Here is a 17,487-nt window from a genome sequence, read left to right on the forward strand (position 1 = left end):
TTCAATCGCGCATCGGAAATCGGAATGTGGTACGCGGAGTGGGGGTAGCGTGGTGGGGGGTGCGCGCGCCGACGCGCCGCTCCCCCCCAACTATCGTCCCCCACCACGCTACCCCCACTCCGCGTACCAAATTCCGATGGGAGACGATAGTTGGGGGGGGAGCGGCGCGTCGGCGCGCGCACCCCCCACCACGCTACCCCCACTCCGCGCATCGAATTCCGACGCCGCGCGATCGCGTTTCGCGGACGAACAAAAGTCAAACGCGCCGCGCACATCGACACGCGCTCTCTTTCGCTCCGTGTTGCACGATTGGAATTGGCAACGTATGTGTATGTATGTATGTGATGAGCGCTTTAAGGGGATCCTAGTCGGATCCTAAAGTTAGTTCTGTCGGTACGGCAGAACCAACTTTATTATTTTGGGATATCTTTTTATTGACTATACAGATCAATAAATCCTTTTCCACGATTAAAGTACTTATAAAAACGGACCGCGTTAGCTATAATTCCATATATAAATCATATAAAAATCAAAAATTACAGTTTTGTTATCGGCTTCTTTCATGTCAGCTCGTAACAATACTTATTTAATAAAAATAGTTCTGCAGTTTATCTGTGCATAAAATATAGTATACGCGATAGGGTTAACATGAAGAAATATTAGTAAACAATAAAAAGTGAGATTGCAAGTCTAATAAAAAAGTTAAATATTAAAAACATTTTCACACATATGTGTGCATACGTGCATATGTTGGATATGTGTGGTGCTAACCTATCGTGTGTATATGTGTATACGTGTATATGTTTGGATATGTGTGGTGCTAACCTGTCGGAGTTCGACCATCCGACTAGGATCCCCTTAAAACATATTTTAAACTTGCATTTGTTAAAAATAAATGAAATAAATATATTGCTGCAAGTTTCTAATGTGATGATGCGATTGAACACAGCCACTCATATCAATCGATGTCTAGGGTAACTAGCATGATTGACCAATCGGAGAGTTTTGTATTCATCTGGCCTAGATATATACATCGGTTGGTTTCCTGCAAGTTGTCAGTTTGAACATTCGAATTTTGTGAGAGCAAGTTTATTGTTGACATCACGTAGAGTACATCATAATTTTAATATATATATAATAACATTATATATAACATCCTGCTATTAATTTTTAACAATGTATGTTAAATCAATGATACTGGAAGGATTCAAATCCTATGGCAAGAGAATCGAAATAAACGCTTTTGATAAGGAATTCAATGCAATCACAGGATTTAATGGTACTGGAAAATCAAACATTTTGGATGCAATATGTTTCGTTTTAGGCATTACAAATCTCGGTCAAGTAAGTTTCAAATATTTTGTTCTATAAATTTTTTTTTAGAATATTGCACAATATTCTAACATAGCCTTATTCTTGCGTATAGTTGTCTCATATAACAACAGTATTAATTTTTAGATAATTGTGTTATAATGTATAATAATAAATGTTTTCACATTAATTACTAATATTAGTTATATACATTAAAAATTATACTACATAAAATTGTTTAGTATATTTAGTATATTATTGCAAATTATTTATTATAATCTATTAAGATATGTAATTAACAAGATTTTTGCTTAAACTACAGGTACGCGCTACTTCTTTACAAGATTTAGTTTATAAATCAGGACAAGCTGGTGTGAAAAAAGCTAGTGTTACAATAACATTTGATAATTGTGACAGAGAGTCATCTCCTATGGGTTATGAACATTACGAAGAAATTATAATTACAAGACAAGTAATAATTGGTGGCAAAAATAAATACATGATCAATGGCACAAATGTACCAAATAAACGTGTACAGGACTTATTTTGTTCAGTTCAGTTGAATGTGAATAATCCACATTTTTTAATTATGCAAGGTAGAATAACAAAAGTATTGAATATGAAACCAGTGGAAATTTTATCTATGCTTGAAGAAGCAGCTGGAACCAAAATGTATGAGACTAAAAAACAGTCGGCACTTATCACTATAGAAAAGAAGGATAGCAAATTGAAAGAGATTAATGATGTATGTTGTCAATACAGTTTGACATAGATATATTTTTGACGATAGCATTTTTATATCTATGTATGTTAATAATATTGTTGTATCTGTGTTTTAGATTTTGAAAGAAGAAATAGGACCAAGATTGAACAAATTGAAGGAAGAAAGAACACAATATGTAGAATTCCAACGGATAGAGAGAGAACTTGAACATAGCAAGAGAATTTATCTTGCATGGAAGTACGTTACTGCTCTAAGTAATAGCCAGAAAACAGAAGAGAATGTCAAGAGTGTGCAAAACAAAATAGATTCAAATTTAGAGAATATAACCACTGGTGAAGAAGAAATCAAAAACATAGAAGAAAAATATACTGAATTATTGAAGAAAAGGGAAACGGTATGAGATCTTGTTTTTTTTTTTTTTCATGAAATGTTTATTTGTAAATTTATGTATCATATAGAATATCATATAAAATAGAGCGAGTTTTTTAATTCATCAATTGATCAATCGATGAATTAAAAAACTCGCCCATAATAAGATATAAACAATTTTGAAAGAGAGACTAAAACATATTTTAAACTTGCATTTGTTTTTTAAGTTATTAATATTTAATATTTTAATATGCTACTTTCTTATTGAAAAATCTTTATAACAGTGCTTTCTTGTTATGCACATAAGCTAATAATAATGATATAGTTTTTCTAAGTAATAATATTGAATTTATCATATTACTTTAAATGCACAGTATAAAATAAATATTGTTATCGAGTAATCTTTTTAACAGGATAAAAGTGGTATGTTGGAATCCTTAGAGCAAGAGTTACAAGAATATGAAAAGAAGCAATACAAATTATCAGCCGAAATAAACAGCAATAAAGAAAATATTAAAGTAACAAAGACAACAATGGATCAAATAAAGATTAACATAGCGGATGATAAAAATGCACTCGTCTTAAAAGAAAAAGAATTGGAGAAAGTTGGTGGACTTTTCCAGACACTAAAGGAAATGGATCAGAAGGATACTGAAGCATTACTGAAAGCACAAGAAAAATACCAGAAGATCAGTGCCGGTCTATTGGAGAGTGAAGATGGTGAAAATGCAACATTAGAGCAACAGTTAATAAATGTCAAACAAAGCATCGCAGAAGCGCAAACTGAGCTTAAACAATGTGAGATGATGCTAAATCACAACACGCAACAGTTAAATAAGAAGCAAAAAGATATGCATAGTACTGAAAATGAATATAAGAAATATAATTTGGATTTGGAGAAGAAAGAAAAAGAATTAAAAAATTTGGAAAATGAATTGCAAAAATTAAACTATGAGGATGGTTATTCAGAGGATTTGAAAAACCAAAGGAATACCTTGATGGCAGACATAAGACAGTTGCGCGAGAAAGTGGATCAGTTTGAGTCACGATATCCTCAAACAAGATTTGAATATCGGAAGCCTGAATCTAATTTTAATACGAAATCAGTAAAAGGGGTTGTGTGCAAATTAATTAGTGTAAAAGATAAAAGAGCTGCATACGCCTTAGAAGTAGCTGCTGGGGGAAAGGTAATATTCTTTGATCGATTTTAATAATAATAATTAAAAATAATAATTTTTTAATGAGAATTTATTTCATAAGAGTATAATTTTGTTTCAGCTTTATAATGTAATAGTCGATACAGAAATTACAAGTAAAAAGCTCCTTCAAAATGGACAATTACAACAACGAGTCACCATTATACCACTCAATCGAGTTGCTGGTAGATTTATTGATCAACAAACGGTCGCTTTGGCGGAAAGATTGGTCGGAAAAGAGAATGTTCAACCTGCTTTGACTCTCTTAGATTTCCCGGACGAGATTAGGCCAGCAATAACCTGGATTTTTGGCCAAATATTTGTGTGCAAAGATATGGAAACTGCCAAGAAAATAGCATTCCATGAAAGAATCATGAAAAAATGCGTTACATTAGAAGGTGATCTCTTCGATCCAGCTGGTACATTAACCGGCGGTGCTCCAGCGAAATCTGGATCAATTATATTAAGATTAGAAGAATTGAAAGAAATTCAGAATGAGCTCAATAACAAAGAGAATCTTTTGAGAAATGTAGAAACTGCTTTATCAAATGTTGCACAAACTGCAGAAAAACATGCGACGTTAAAACAAAAATTTGATCTGTTGACTTATGAAATTGATATGATACGACAGCGATTGCAACAAACAAGTCACCATAAAATTAAGGAAGAGGTATGTGTTTAAAATTTAAATTTATAGTAATTTGAATGTGTGTGTATATTTTATAGCTTGAATTCCTATGTTGACGTTTTTATAGGTGGATTCTTTAAATGCAACTATTAAAGAGCTTACACAACGGACAATCACAGCAAAAACTTTAGAGAAGGATAGCACAAAACGCGCAAAAGACTTGGAAACTCAATTAAAAGATGTAGTAAACATTCGTGAAAAACAATTAAAAGAAGCTGGAAACCAATTAAACATTTTAAAGAAAAAAGCGGAAAAAAGTCGCAAAGATTGGCAAAATAGAGAGCAAGAATCGGAAACGCTTGAATTAGAAATAAAAGAGTTGAAAAAAACTATTGAAAGCGGTAATGAACAATTACTTCAAGCAGAAGAAAAAAGCAATTTGTTTGAACAAAAGGGAGAAACTCTTCAGCAAGAATTGGAAGAAACAAAGGACAAAGTTAAAGAATTGCAAAATAGTGTTAAAGAGCAGAAGAACATTATTAATCAGCAAAACAAAGAAATGCAAGGATTAATAACAAGAAAAGAGGATATTAATAAACAGAATAAAGAATTGGAATTGGACATCAAAAAATTAAATCATGAAATTAATGACATCAAAAAGTGTGCGGCTGATTGTAAACATAAGATTTTGGAACTCACAAGAAAATATGAATGGATTGAACAAGAGAAAGCTTACTTCGGAAAGGAAGGTATTTGTGAATAAACATATTACTTTATTAGATGATTATAAAAAACTATTGAATATTATGTATTTGTTATATACATATATATTTCTTTTGTCAGGTGGAATATACGATTTTAAAGTCAATAAACCAGATGAAATGGAACAGAAAGTACAACATTTAGAAGGAATGCGCGAAAAGTTACGTCGCAATATAAATACGCGAGCAATCAATCTTCTTGATAAAGAAGAAGAAGAGTATAATGACACATTAAAAAGGAAGAGAATAGTTGAAAATGACAAGAAAAAGATTCTTGAGACAATCCAACATTTAGATGAAAAGAAGAAGCAAACTTTGATTAAAGCTTGGGAGCAGGTATAATTTTTTCATTGAGGCAAATTTGTTTTAAAATATAAAATCAGATATAGCTATATACATTCATATATAATAAAAACTATCTTTCTTAAGCATGCTACATTTTTATATATGTATATGATGTACATCACTGTATATACATGAGTTTAAATCTAAATATGTTATAAACAATTTTATTTCTAATTAGATTATGTATGAATATTATATAAGTGCACAATTTTCGGGTTATATTGATCAATTAAATTTTTTTCAGGTGAACAAGGATTTTGGTTCAATATTCAGTACTTTATTACCAGGAGCCCAGGCTAAATTAGAACCACCAAAAAATGAGACAATAATAGATGGCTTAGAAGTGAAAATTGGATTTTCGGGTGTCTGGAAAGAATCGTTAGGGGAATTATCCGGTGGTCAAAGATCCTTGGTTGCTTTGTCATTAGTCTTAGCTATGCTTCTCTATAAACCTGCACCGCTTTATATCCTGGATGAAATAGATGCTGCCTTGGATCTTTCACATACAGAAAATATAGGCACAATGTTAAAGAGACATTTTAAACATTCGCAATTTATCATTGTGTCATTGAAGCCTGGTATGTTCAACAATGCCAATGTCTTATTTACAACTAGATTCATTGATGGTATGTCTGCAATAACCAGAACTGAGAAAAGATCCAAATAATGATACATTTTTATTTCTTTGTCTAAATCAATTTTTTAATTATTTCTATGTTAATTCTACGTTAATTTAAAACTATTTTAATTAATTGTACATTAAAATATAATTTTTATGTATAAATCAATTTATATTTCTATATAATAAATACACGTTCAACATTCTATTAACAATTATGCGAAATTAATTAACTGTAATGATATAAGCATTACGTTAGAGAATTGACCATACTGGACCAATCAATTCCTGTGAAAAACGGATGACGCTTTATTTCATCTATTGTCAATCGTTCATCTGGATAATATTTCAGTATCTGCAATCATAACATCATAGGTAACATTTAATTATAGAAAGATAACATTATAGAAAGTTATAATTTGTCGCTTTTTATATATATATATATATATATATATATATTTTATAAATAAACTTACGCCACATAATAAAGATCTTGCATTTTCTGATAGATTACTAGGAATGTTAATTGTGGAATGTGAGTGAAATAATCCTGGATGTTTTATGATAAACGTCTGTTAAAAAAAAAAAGAATGTTAAACTTTAGTATTAAAAAGAATCTCTTATAATTAAAAATGCTCAATTTTACATACAATGCCAGTAAGTAATTCATACAAAATAACTCCGAAGCTCCAAACATCTGTAGCGGACGTAACGAGAATAGTTGGAGAGTACATGATCGATTCGGGCGACGAATACGGATAAGTTAGCTTCGACAGTTCCACATTACGTTGCGGTATAATATAAGTGAGCTGCACGTGACCAGCGTCATCGAGAAGAATATTATCGGGTTTGAAATCTAGAATCAAGACGTTCTGTTGATGAAGTGCCTCCAACGATAAAAGTATTTCAGCCGCCCACGATCGAATTATAGCTTCAGGTATTTGCCAAAGTATCTTTTCTTCATCCATAGTATTTTCTTTATACGAATGCGAATATTGTATTTCATCAATACTGTAGTTAACGTTTGTCCGATCGATCGTATCTTTAATATTATTCTTAGAGATATTTATCGTATTGACGTTCTGCATCGAAACAGTCTTTAAAGTAGAGTTGTAGAATGGATCATTGACTTTATTTTCGAGTGAATTACGAATTGTGCAATCTTCATTTGATACGGACTCGCAAATGTTTTCCGATATATTCAAATTCTCGCTGTTGCTTATCGATAAAGAATTCGTGCCTTTCGAACCTTTGTCTTTCATGAAACTTTTCTCTGCGATAATAATGTCATCGATCTTAATACTATTTGACTTATTGCAATAAATATCGGATAATGTACAGTCTGATTCTTGGAATATTCGAGCTTTTGTGTTTGTTGATAGTGCATCTTTCGAATGTTTCAATTCCTTTGATTCATTTAACCGATTTGCGATGGAATTGCTTTTCCTCAACGTCGCATTAACAGACTGTAACAACTTTTGCGACTTTTCCAGCAATTGTACAGTAGGCACCTCCATATAGATCGCATTTTGGGCATCTACAGAATATTGATGATCCTTTTTCCGTTTATTATTTTCTACAAATTCTTCTGTTTTATTCGGTTCGTTAATATTTTCATTGCTATCGAGATTCTGATTAATATGTTCATTTGTACCTATGTGATTTGAAATTACATCAGTATGCAAATGGTCAGATGCTTCGTAATGTAGTCTTATAAAATCCCATAATTTTCCACAACTGTAACACAGAAAGCATACATTAGTAAATAATATTGTACGAAATATTATAAATGAAATTTATACCTTGCGTATTGCAGAATCAGAAATACAGTTGTCTCAGTTTCAATGCATGCATATAAATGTACCATACATGGTATCTGTCCACGTAATACATAATTACTTATATTATCCTCGTGAACAGAAGATCTTTCTATAGTCTAAAAAAATTATCTCAAATTACTCTATAGAATTACAAGTTTTCAGATACTATCTACTACAATCATATTTAATATTACTGAAAAATGATTTTTATTTCTATTAAAATTAAAACAAATATATATCCGGTAAGATATCTTACTTTTATTATCCTGTTACAATTCGCACGGATATCCATCACGAGCATCACCGACTTCATTACTTTAAGTACTTTATAATATTGAAGCTCTGATATCGGTTTGCTTACTATTGAGATATTACAATTTAAATGTCTGTTATATAATTGTTCAGCTCGTGCTAAATACTTTGATATTTTATCCTTTATACTCAATACCCTTGCACTATCTGAATCAAACTGCACGCCATTAATTAGACATGATATTCCAAGTTTGTACTGCGTGAAAGCTTCCTCGTACTCGGCTATGGATTCGTGCTTGAAGGCGGCGCTCATATGAGCCGCGGCTACTAAAAGATATTGCGTAAAATCCGCCTGTGTCTGATATGAAGTATTCGCTTTCTCCTGTAATATTACCGAACGCGTATTACAATTCAAAAGATCCTTATTATTATTGTTGACATTATCGAATTCTGACGCATTGCTTAATGCTGCTATATTGTTTTTGTCAAAGTTTTTATTCCTAATATCTACATCGCAATCTTTGGCATTGGTACTTTGCGCATGCGACTTTTCAGTCTTATAACTTTGCTCTTCTTTCTTTTTAACATTTGCAATCTGTAAATTGCTAGCGCTGCGAGATTCGTTCTTTCTCCGAGATGATGTGAATTCGTTCTTGTTTGTATGAATAATATTTGTGGAACACGGATTTGTCGAAACATTGTGAGATGTTTTCGATTTCCCTTGAAGAGTATTTTGTGCCGCAGTATCATTTGCAAATGCAGAATCATTCAAAGGGGCGATGAGATCATCCTCCGATGTATCGGAGCATAAGGAATGTGCGCAATAACTAGTGTAATTATCCGCATGACTAGTTTCAAAGAATGTTATAAAAGTATCGCTTGAATATAAGTACGAATATCGTCCTACAAATTCCAAAAACTTTAGGGCGTATTTTTTCCTTTCCTCTACAACTTCGGCCTCAAATCTGCCGAAATATTTGGACTTGGGAAGAGTTGGAAAAGCCTCTTTTATTCCTAAACGCTTGTGCAAACTGCTGAGCTCCAAGTGAAGCTTTTTGAAGTCATTGTAACGTTTCCATACAGGTATCTTTGACAGCTCCTCGTGAGAGGATTTCAGAAATATCTGTAAAATACGAAAAACTTGATATTATCAAGAGTAGGGAAGACGAAACTTATAATATATAGTATTCTAAAACATTTGTCGTATACCATAGAAGTAACTTTGTAAATTGTGAAGCCCTTTTTATGCCGCCTTGTTTCAGTAATTATAAAACGTCTAATCCATTTATCTTTTACAGGTGCCATTACTTAATTCACATACTAATCGATAAAATTTCTCGTTATTTTAATAATATCGAGATTTCTCATCTGTCATGAGTACGTAAAATGCAAACGAATGTAACATCATTTTTCTTTCAGTTCTGTCGTTTAATATTACACGTTTTAAAATATTACACGCGTAGAACCGACAATATTTCTATTAATGCGCTTGAAAGGCACATATTATTTTACACTCATTTTCGCATTTTCATATAAATTAATGGAGCGACACATAACTATTCTAATAAAAATCGGAGCCACGGAAAATAATGACAGAATACATGATGAGAACTGTCACTTTTTTTCATGGAACAGAAACGAGAAGGGAAAGTGTATCAATAATATTTGCATAGTAACAATAGAGTTGTCTAGTAAGAAATTCCCACCCCTCATTGGTCGTTCGATAGGGAATTTTCAAGTCTCTCGTTATCGATGTCTGTAATAATTCACAGAAAGAGTTGCCCATCTTATATACACCACAGTCTCATTCCGAATCCGAATTCCATTCGTCTCGGGTAAGCTGTGACGAAAAATTGGAAACGAAACTGAAACGGCATGACTGACGACGCTGACCAGGGTAAAGTCAATCAGAGTTATCGTTTTAAATGGAACGATTATCAGAATCACCTGTCCGATGTCGTGCGGCAGCTCCTGGAGGAGGATTGCATGATAGACGTCACCCTGTCCGCAGCTGGTCAACGTATACATGCGCATCGCATCGTATTATGCGCATGCAGCACTTTGTTTCAAGTAAACAAACTGTGTCTGCCTCGTAGAATTAATTACACATGATAATTCCGTGTTTTACTTTTAAGAAATGCTTCGTTTCAATTATGCAAAAATTATAATTTTCCCTCAAATTTCTTACATTGCTCCTCCATATATTATATGTCTATATATTATGTTGTACAACACTGTGTACAATATTAATATGTACAAGTGATTATATGACAGTATATTGCAAACAATATTAATATGTACAGTAATTATTGTAATATCTCAAGCATTGCATAATTTACAGGAAGTTCTTAGTGAAGTGACAGAAGATTGCCCAACGATTATTCTGAGCGATATATCTCCTCAAGATATAAAATCAATTATTGAATTCATTTATCACGGCGAGGTTCGAATTCCTGTAGATAATATTAATAGCTTGCTCGAGGCTGCACAGTCCTTAAAGATAAGCGGCCTTGTCGATGTTAGTATAAAATTATTTACTACTAACTGTATCCTGCAAACTATTTTATAAAGCGTACAGTATGCATATAGTATGCATAATATTATCAGAAATTTATAAAAATATATATGATTGTTGCATAATATTTTCAACAGATAAATGGATTTGAAGAAAAATCTATTAAAAGTATAAAAGATTCTACAGAAGAAACTGCAACAGAAATAGATCAAATTGAAGAAAATATAGTTGAATCTTTAGAGAATGATTCGCATGCACAAAGTGCCATTGAAAATTGTATCTCGAATAAAAAGAAGAAACGTCGCCGCGAGTCCGCAAAGAGAGATTACAGCGATGACATGTTGGCCTCCGCAATTAATGATTTAAAATTAGGACAGACTTTAATAGAAGCTGCTACCAAGCACAATATACCACGCTCGACGCTGTATATGCGGGCAAAAGCATTAGGCATACATTTAAATGCATCAAGAAACGGATATCCTGCAGAATGTATGAATGCAGCAATAACTTCTGTAATCAGTTAGTGTCTTTTATTTTAAATTTCTATTTTTATATTAGATATATTACATACATTCACATATGTGTACATGTCATTAATTAATAAATCAATTATCTTTTGTTATCACAGGCGGTGCAAGCTTACAACACGCATCAGAAATGTTTAGAATTCCTAAAACTGTGTTATGGAGACGTATACAAAAAGAGGGTTATCAGATCTTACGTCCTGAAACAAAAAGATCGTATGCTTTAGATACGCGAGAGGCTGCTGTTAAAGCTTTGGAAAGAGGAGAGAATCTGACAAAAGTTGCATTAGAATTTAAAGTAAATTTTGTTTCAATTATTGTCTTTTTTTTATTGTAGAATTTTTTTTTTCTTTTATTGATACTTAATCTCTAATAATAATTAATCAAATTTAATTTAACAGATACCAAAAACTACATTGTTTAGAGACAAAGCACGACTAGTGGATCAAGGTAAATTGCCTTTGTCATTTTGGAAGAAACGCAAAACAGAAAATGAGGAATTGAAAAAATCGCGATTAGAAGAGGCTGTGGCTGCTTGCAAGGGTGGCAAAATGTCGCAAGCTGCAGCGTCTATGACATATCGAATTCCGAAAACTACGATATGGCGAAGGCTTCAACAAGAAGGAAAAAAAGTGGGAAAACTATCGAATATAAAAAAACGACAACAACATCTGATCAGTATGCCACAGCACGATAATGAAATAAAAGTACAGGAAGGCTCCAGTTTTAGCTTTTGCGAGGTAACTTATCACAAATTACAAAATCTATTAAACTAAAATTGATGATGCTTTGATTGTTAATGGAATACATATTATATGAATAGGTTTCTTCAGAAATACCTGTAACTATAGATGAGAATAGTATACCTGAAGATTCTATAATAATTTTAACAACAGAGGAAATGGAGGAATTGAATTTTCAAGAAGGAAGACAAATCATTGTAAATGCAGTATGTAAAATATTGTTTACATTAATGATGATTTTTGCAAATTAAAATAGTAAATTTTCATTTTTATTGCTATAATTTATTTTATTCTTTTCAGGAATCTGGGCAGGAATATATTCCATGTACAATAAGTATTGAAGATAGCTCAAACTATTCAGAAAGTGAAAGTTAATACTAAAAATGTAGGCAAGTTAAAGTTAATTAATATTAAGTATGTACATATAGTTGTTATATATGATGTTTTAAAAAATTCTATTACATCGATATTAACGCTTATATTTTATCACTAATGCATAAAGATGAGCATAACATAAAGCAAACAAACAACTTAATAATTCATCCCAACAAAAGAGATAAATTGTTCACATTCTTATATTTCTTATTTTCATTGTTATTTATTTGATAACATAATGAAACAATTTTTCAAAATTTCATGCCATTATACATGTTTATTATATATACGAGGGTTGTCTGAAAAGTTTCCGACCTAACAAAGATACAAGACATTTTTTCTTCAAATTAATTTTTATTTTTCTACATAGTCTCCTTGTAAGTCTATACACTTCTCCCAGCGATGCTCCCATCTCTTCAACCCGTCCAAATAGTACTCGGCGTCTTTCTCTGCAAAATAGTTGTTTACGAAGGTGATGGCCTCCTCATTCGACGAAAATCTCTGTCCTCCGAGCGCAACTTTTAGCTTAGGGAACAAAAAAAAGTCGCTTGGGGCTAGATCTGGTGAGTAAGGAGGGTGGTCAAGCAGTTCAAACCGTAATTCGTGGATTTTCGCCATGGCAACCGCTGAGGTGTGAGACGGCGCATTGTCTTGGTGAAACAAAATTTTTTTTTTCTGCAAATGTGGCCGTTTTTCCGCAATTTCTGCCTTCAGCTTGTCAAGTACTGATGCGTAGTATGCTCCTGTAATGGTTTTTCTTTTTTGAAGATAATTGATTAAAATAACTCCATGACTATCCCAGAAAACAGTTGCCATCACTTTCCCAGCCGAAGGAACAACCTTTGCTTTTTTTGGAGCCGATTCCCCCTTCGCAGTCCACTGTTTTGACTGTGTTTTTGTTTCTGGAGTATAATGGTGTATCCAAGTTTCATCTACAGTAATTAATCGGCGCCAAAACTCTGATTTATTGCGCCTAAACTGCGCCAACAGAGCGTTGGAAATGTTCATTCGAACACGTTTTTGGTCCAAAGTGAGCAAACGCGGCACCCAACACGCGGACAGCTTTCTCATGCCTAAATCTTGATTCAATATGTGACAAACACGTTCTTTGGACATTTGCATAGCCTCTGCTATCTCTCTAACTTTAATTCGACGGTTATCTAGCACCATTTGGTGAACTTGAGCGATATTATCGTCAGTGGTTGCAGTTTTTGGACGTCCCGAACGTTCATCGTCACCCAAGCTGGTACGGCCACGTTTAAATTCAGCAGCCCAAAATTTCACGGTGGTAAATGATGGTGCAGAGTCCCCGTATACAGCGCCCAACTCGTCTTTGATTTGCGTAGGCGTACTGCCTTTCAAAAACAAATATTTAATGACAGCTCGATACTCGATTTTTTCCATTTTCATAAAAACACTCACATCGACTCACTCAAATGATTGTCAAACAACTGCGCGTCCAAAATGGCTGAAATTTTGGTGAGTACCTTTCAAAGCATGCGCAAACACATTCCCCAACTTTTGTTTACGAGTGCTGCCATCTTCATGTTGAGGTCGGAAACTTTTCAGACAACCCTCGTATTTTGCAACAAGTAAGGGTGCCGTCACATGGGGCGTAACTTGCGTAAGCGTAACCAGCGGATCGCCAATCACCGAGTTATTCCGATAGAACTCGACGAAGGGCTCTATCGGAATAACTCGGTGATTGGCGATCCGCTGATTACGCTTACGCAAGTTACGCCCCATGTGACGGCACCCTTATATTTAAACTTAGATATGTATAATATATTCAACATAAATTTTTAAAATCAACTTTTGTGAAAAATGCAGAAAAATTATTTTTCTTTAAAAAAATATAATTTCATGCGTTTTTTATTCATCTTTAAAATGAAGATAGAAGGAGAAGAAAATAAAAATTAATTGAAGATAGAGAGAGAAGGAAAGCAAATAGATAAATCAAATATAGTAGATTTAAAAAAAAGGAAACCTAGCAAGGAGAAAGAATGACTTATATAAATTTTGTACTCCAAAAGAGATTCTACATGTCTGACGCGTATTGCGCAAGTCATACGCATTCGATGCATAGGTGCGCGCGCGTGTACACGCATCCTTCGCTCGCAGTAGTGCGTATCATACGAACACGCGGGTGCAGGGAGCAGCCACATTGCACTGCGCCACGAAGGAGAGAGGGAGGGGAGGAGAGAAGAGAGAGAAAGTAAGTGTACAAAAAGCGTGTTCGCTGGAAAGGAAGAGGTCTTGTCTACGCCAAGTCGTTGCTCGAGAGGAGCGATACAGAACACGGTTGCGAGGAGGAGGTTTTCGGTCTCCGTTCGACTGATAGATAACGCCGAAGCCGAGGGGCACCGCTCTTCGCGAGCGAGCGTGGCCTTCCCAGTCGAGAACGCCAAGCGGGAAAAATTGCGTACATCTCGCGGGAGGATATGCCGGACAGCGGGGCCGTCTACCAGCCGACGACGGTCGGCTACACGTATGACAGCGGCGGCGACGGCACCGGGGGTGGCGGGGGCGGCGGGCTGAGACACGGCTTCTGGCGCATCATGTCCAGGCACAAGCTCAGCTCTAGAAAGTGGCTCGAGTGGATGCTGCTCTCGGTCGCGCTGTGCTTCTTCGTCGCCGGCCTCACGACGATGCTCGTCAGTCTCGTCGCCGCGGACGGCTCGTCGCAGACGAGTACCGCACAGGAGGTAAAGTAGCGACTCTCACCTCATCATCGGGCGATATCATTTTGTTACTTCATTTTGTGATTCATTGGAATTTATTAGGTCTATTCTTTTCAGCTGAACTGCCTGCGCAGGTTCAGAGTTGATTCTTTTTTACCCAAATTGGAAGGAAAGTTCAGCTGAAGAGAACAGATCATTTATCTTGTACATAAATTGTCTACATTAATAGATTTGTGTATGTATTTGAATATAAATGGTGATATAAATAAATATTTTACAGGTAAAGTCAGGAGGACATACAACGATGGCTACAAATGTACAGCAACAAATGGAGGATGCGGGAAATGGTTCCATAGCATTGGGCGCTGGAATGATGTTGGTCGGCGTACTACTCGGTTTAATTTGGGTATGGCTCACTTTCTTCCGCCGTAGCAAATCGCCGAGGAACGGCATGACGGGCAGCAGCGGTCAGGTAAGCGAACAAAGTTCAGTTCCGCATATCTTTATGTACGCCTATAATTTTTATTTTACCGGAAACCATCCGTTCTTCGGTTTTGTACGACTCGTTTCTTTGTACGTTATCTTATGTACGCGTTGCTATGAGGAAAGATGTTGGGCGGTTTGAATCCATCGACTGACTTGCTGGTGGGTTCCACTTCGCAGTACGGGCCAGTACTCACAGAGGTGCCGAGTCAGATGAAGATGAAGCAAGCCAGCTCGCACGACGCACCGTCCGTGCCGCTTTCCGATCAAGAGGAGGAAACGCACACGCTAATGCAGGATTCGGCGAGTCCGCCGTCCGTATCCGTTGGATCTAGCACCATCGCTAATCAGATTCAAGGTTGAGTAGAGAGCGATCGGTTTTTCTCTTCGATTGTATAAATCTAATCGCGTTCCCGAATGAGTTTATTAGAACTATAGCGATTTTGCAAATCGCCTTGTTTGATTTACCACCGGGTGTCGTCTCTCTCTCTCTCTCTCTCTCTCTCTCTCTCTCTCTCTCTCTCTCTCTCTCTCTCTCTCTCTCTCTCTCTCTCTCTCTCTCTCTCTCTCTCTCTCTCTCTCTCAGATGTCTTTTCGAGTCGCCGACACCGATCTTGTGATTTCATAATTTTATGCCATTTGAAAGAGAAATATTTCTTCGTCTTTTTTAATTTGCCTGAACTTTATTTACATTCGGTAGCGTAGAAATTCTTTGAATAGGCACATGCGCGCGTTTTAAAAGATCTCATTTATAGTATATTTAGAGTATATTTGGTACTTAATCCTCTGTTTTTTGCTTACACATTCCTCCACTCCGTCCACTACCATCATTGATACGTTAAGTGAGCATTGGATCCAGATAGAAAAAAAAGTACGCGATACACGGATTGTATTGTGAAACTGTTGCATTATGAATGTTTTTCGTGAGACTTTAAAGATAATTTTTATATCGAAGCACACATTGAACTTACTATATAAAATATGTATATTTCTTTTTAACTTACATTTATATATTATTATAAAAGCAAATATAGTTATTAACTCTATACTTTATATACATATATTTTGGGCAAATTTGCACACGTTGAAGCAAACTTCAATTATTATGCCTTGATTTGACGCGCTTGTAATTTACACACATAATATACATTTAAGTATTAAATTAGTAACAGTAACAGCAATCATCATTGACAATATATACTGTAAATTAAACATCACACATTGGTATATATACATTAAGTCAATAATTGTTACTGTATTTAATACATACACAAAATGATTATGTACATATTAGTATAATGTGTATAAAACGTAAGATGAAATGGACTGCAACCTTAAAACATGGTTGATTTAAAATAATGCACAATTTCTCTATTGTTTGGATTTATCTTGTGTTTAATTTATATTCTATATATAATTTTATATCGCACATAATTTTATTACAAAATGATCTTGTACAATGGATATATTCACTTTAACGGAATATCTATTGCACTAACGCATTTTTTTTTATTTTATAAAATTAACTTAATTGATCTCGTATATACAAATATAATGTAAATTTAGGGTTTATCTCCTACCAGATATTTAACAGGTCATATAAAGTTATTAGTTTGGATATGGTATATATATAATATTGTATAAAGCACTGATTTAATATAATTTTTATACAGCTGCTCTTTTTACTAAAAGATGTGTTCGGTTTTATAATATGTGAAAAAGGATTTTTAAAGAAATCAAAAAGGATGGCCTGTAAAGTTTGTCTGAATTCAATGCTATTATAGATCAAGCACGTATATAACACCCTAATTTTAACATTTGTATGAGATCCCTATTATACTTGTGTTATTGAATATATATATTAATTTATGTAAATGTCCTGGGATATATATGTATAAGACAAATAAACATTTAAAAATATAATTTATACAGCTTCCTTTTTGCACTTTAAAAAATATTGATTTATATAATGATATATATATAATGTACAATTAATATTTTAAGTTTCTTTCATAAGATATACGCGAAATAGATAAATAATTAAAAATTAGATATATATTATTTAAATAAATAATTTATTTTTTTTAACTTAAAGCTCGAAAATTATGTGACGGATGTCCTGATTTTGAAATAAAACGATT

General features: G+C 34.1%; 4 protein-coding genes across 5 annotated transcripts; 3 read left to right on the forward strand and 1 right to left on the reverse strand.

Moving 5' to 3' along the window:
• Positions 1-857: 857 nt before the first annotated feature.
• On the forward strand, positions 858-6,168 carry Smc2 (structural maintenance of chromosomes 2). The gene is made up of 8 exons (XM_083047882.1): positions 858-1,344; positions 1,634-2,056; positions 2,151-2,429; positions 2,818-3,591; positions 3,683-4,270; positions 4,356-4,977; positions 5,072-5,325; positions 5,579-6,168. Exons 1-8 carry the CDS (start codon positions 1,177-1,179, stop codon positions 5,999-6,001), a joined length of 3,531 nt encoding a protein of 1,176 aa, XP_082904008.1. The 5' UTR covers positions 858-1,176; the 3' UTR covers positions 6,002-6,168.
• LOC145941671 (ribosomal protein S6 kinase-like 1) lies at positions 6,105-9,631 on the reverse strand. Its single transcript, XM_083047902.1, has 6 exons — positions 9,235-9,631; positions 8,030-9,148; positions 7,756-7,889; positions 6,604-7,690; positions 6,430-6,525; positions 6,105-6,308 (listed from the first exon to the last, which is right to left on the reverse strand). Exons 1-6 carry the CDS (start codon positions 9,328-9,330, stop codon positions 6,204-6,206), a joined length of 2,637 nt encoding a protein of 878 aa, XP_082904028.1. The 5' UTR covers positions 9,331-9,631; the 3' UTR covers positions 6,105-6,203.
• Positions 9,632-9,832: 201 nt separating this feature from the next.
• On the forward strand, positions 9,833-12,327 carry LOC145941694 (uncharacterized). The gene is made up of 7 exons (XM_083047945.1): positions 9,833-10,095; positions 10,367-10,543; positions 10,678-11,059; positions 11,169-11,362; positions 11,466-11,804; positions 11,888-12,013; positions 12,108-12,327. Exons 1-7 carry the CDS (start codon positions 9,901-9,903, stop codon positions 12,180-12,182), a joined length of 1,488 nt encoding a protein of 495 aa, XP_082904071.1. The 5' UTR covers positions 9,833-9,900; the 3' UTR covers positions 12,183-12,327.
• A 1,959-nt stretch (positions 12,328-14,286) lies between these two features.
• Positions 14,287-17,263, forward strand: LOC145941716 (uncharacterized). 2 transcript variants are annotated; one of them, XM_083047982.1, is made up of 3 exons: positions 14,287-14,887; positions 15,144-15,335; positions 15,473-17,263. In XM_083047982.1, exons 1-3 carry the CDS (start codon positions 14,624-14,626, stop codon positions 15,707-15,709), a joined length of 693 nt encoding a protein of 230 aa, XP_082904108.1. In that variant the 5' UTR covers positions 14,287-14,623; the 3' UTR covers positions 15,710-17,263. The 2 variants fall into 2 exon arrangements, with proteins under 2 accessions (XP_082904108.1, XP_082904109.1); XM_083047983.1 differs by having other exon boundaries at positions 15,527-17,263.
• Positions 17,264-17,487: the final 224 nt, after the last annotated feature.

This window comes from Prenolepis imparis, unplaced genomic scaffold (assembly GCF_030444845.1).
Source record: "Prenolepis imparis isolate NDT839.2.m4 unplaced genomic scaffold, iyPreImpa1.0 SCAF_10, whole genome shotgun sequence".
Classification (NCBI taxonomy): Eukaryota; Metazoa; Arthropoda; class Insecta; order Hymenoptera; family Formicidae; genus Prenolepis; species Prenolepis imparis.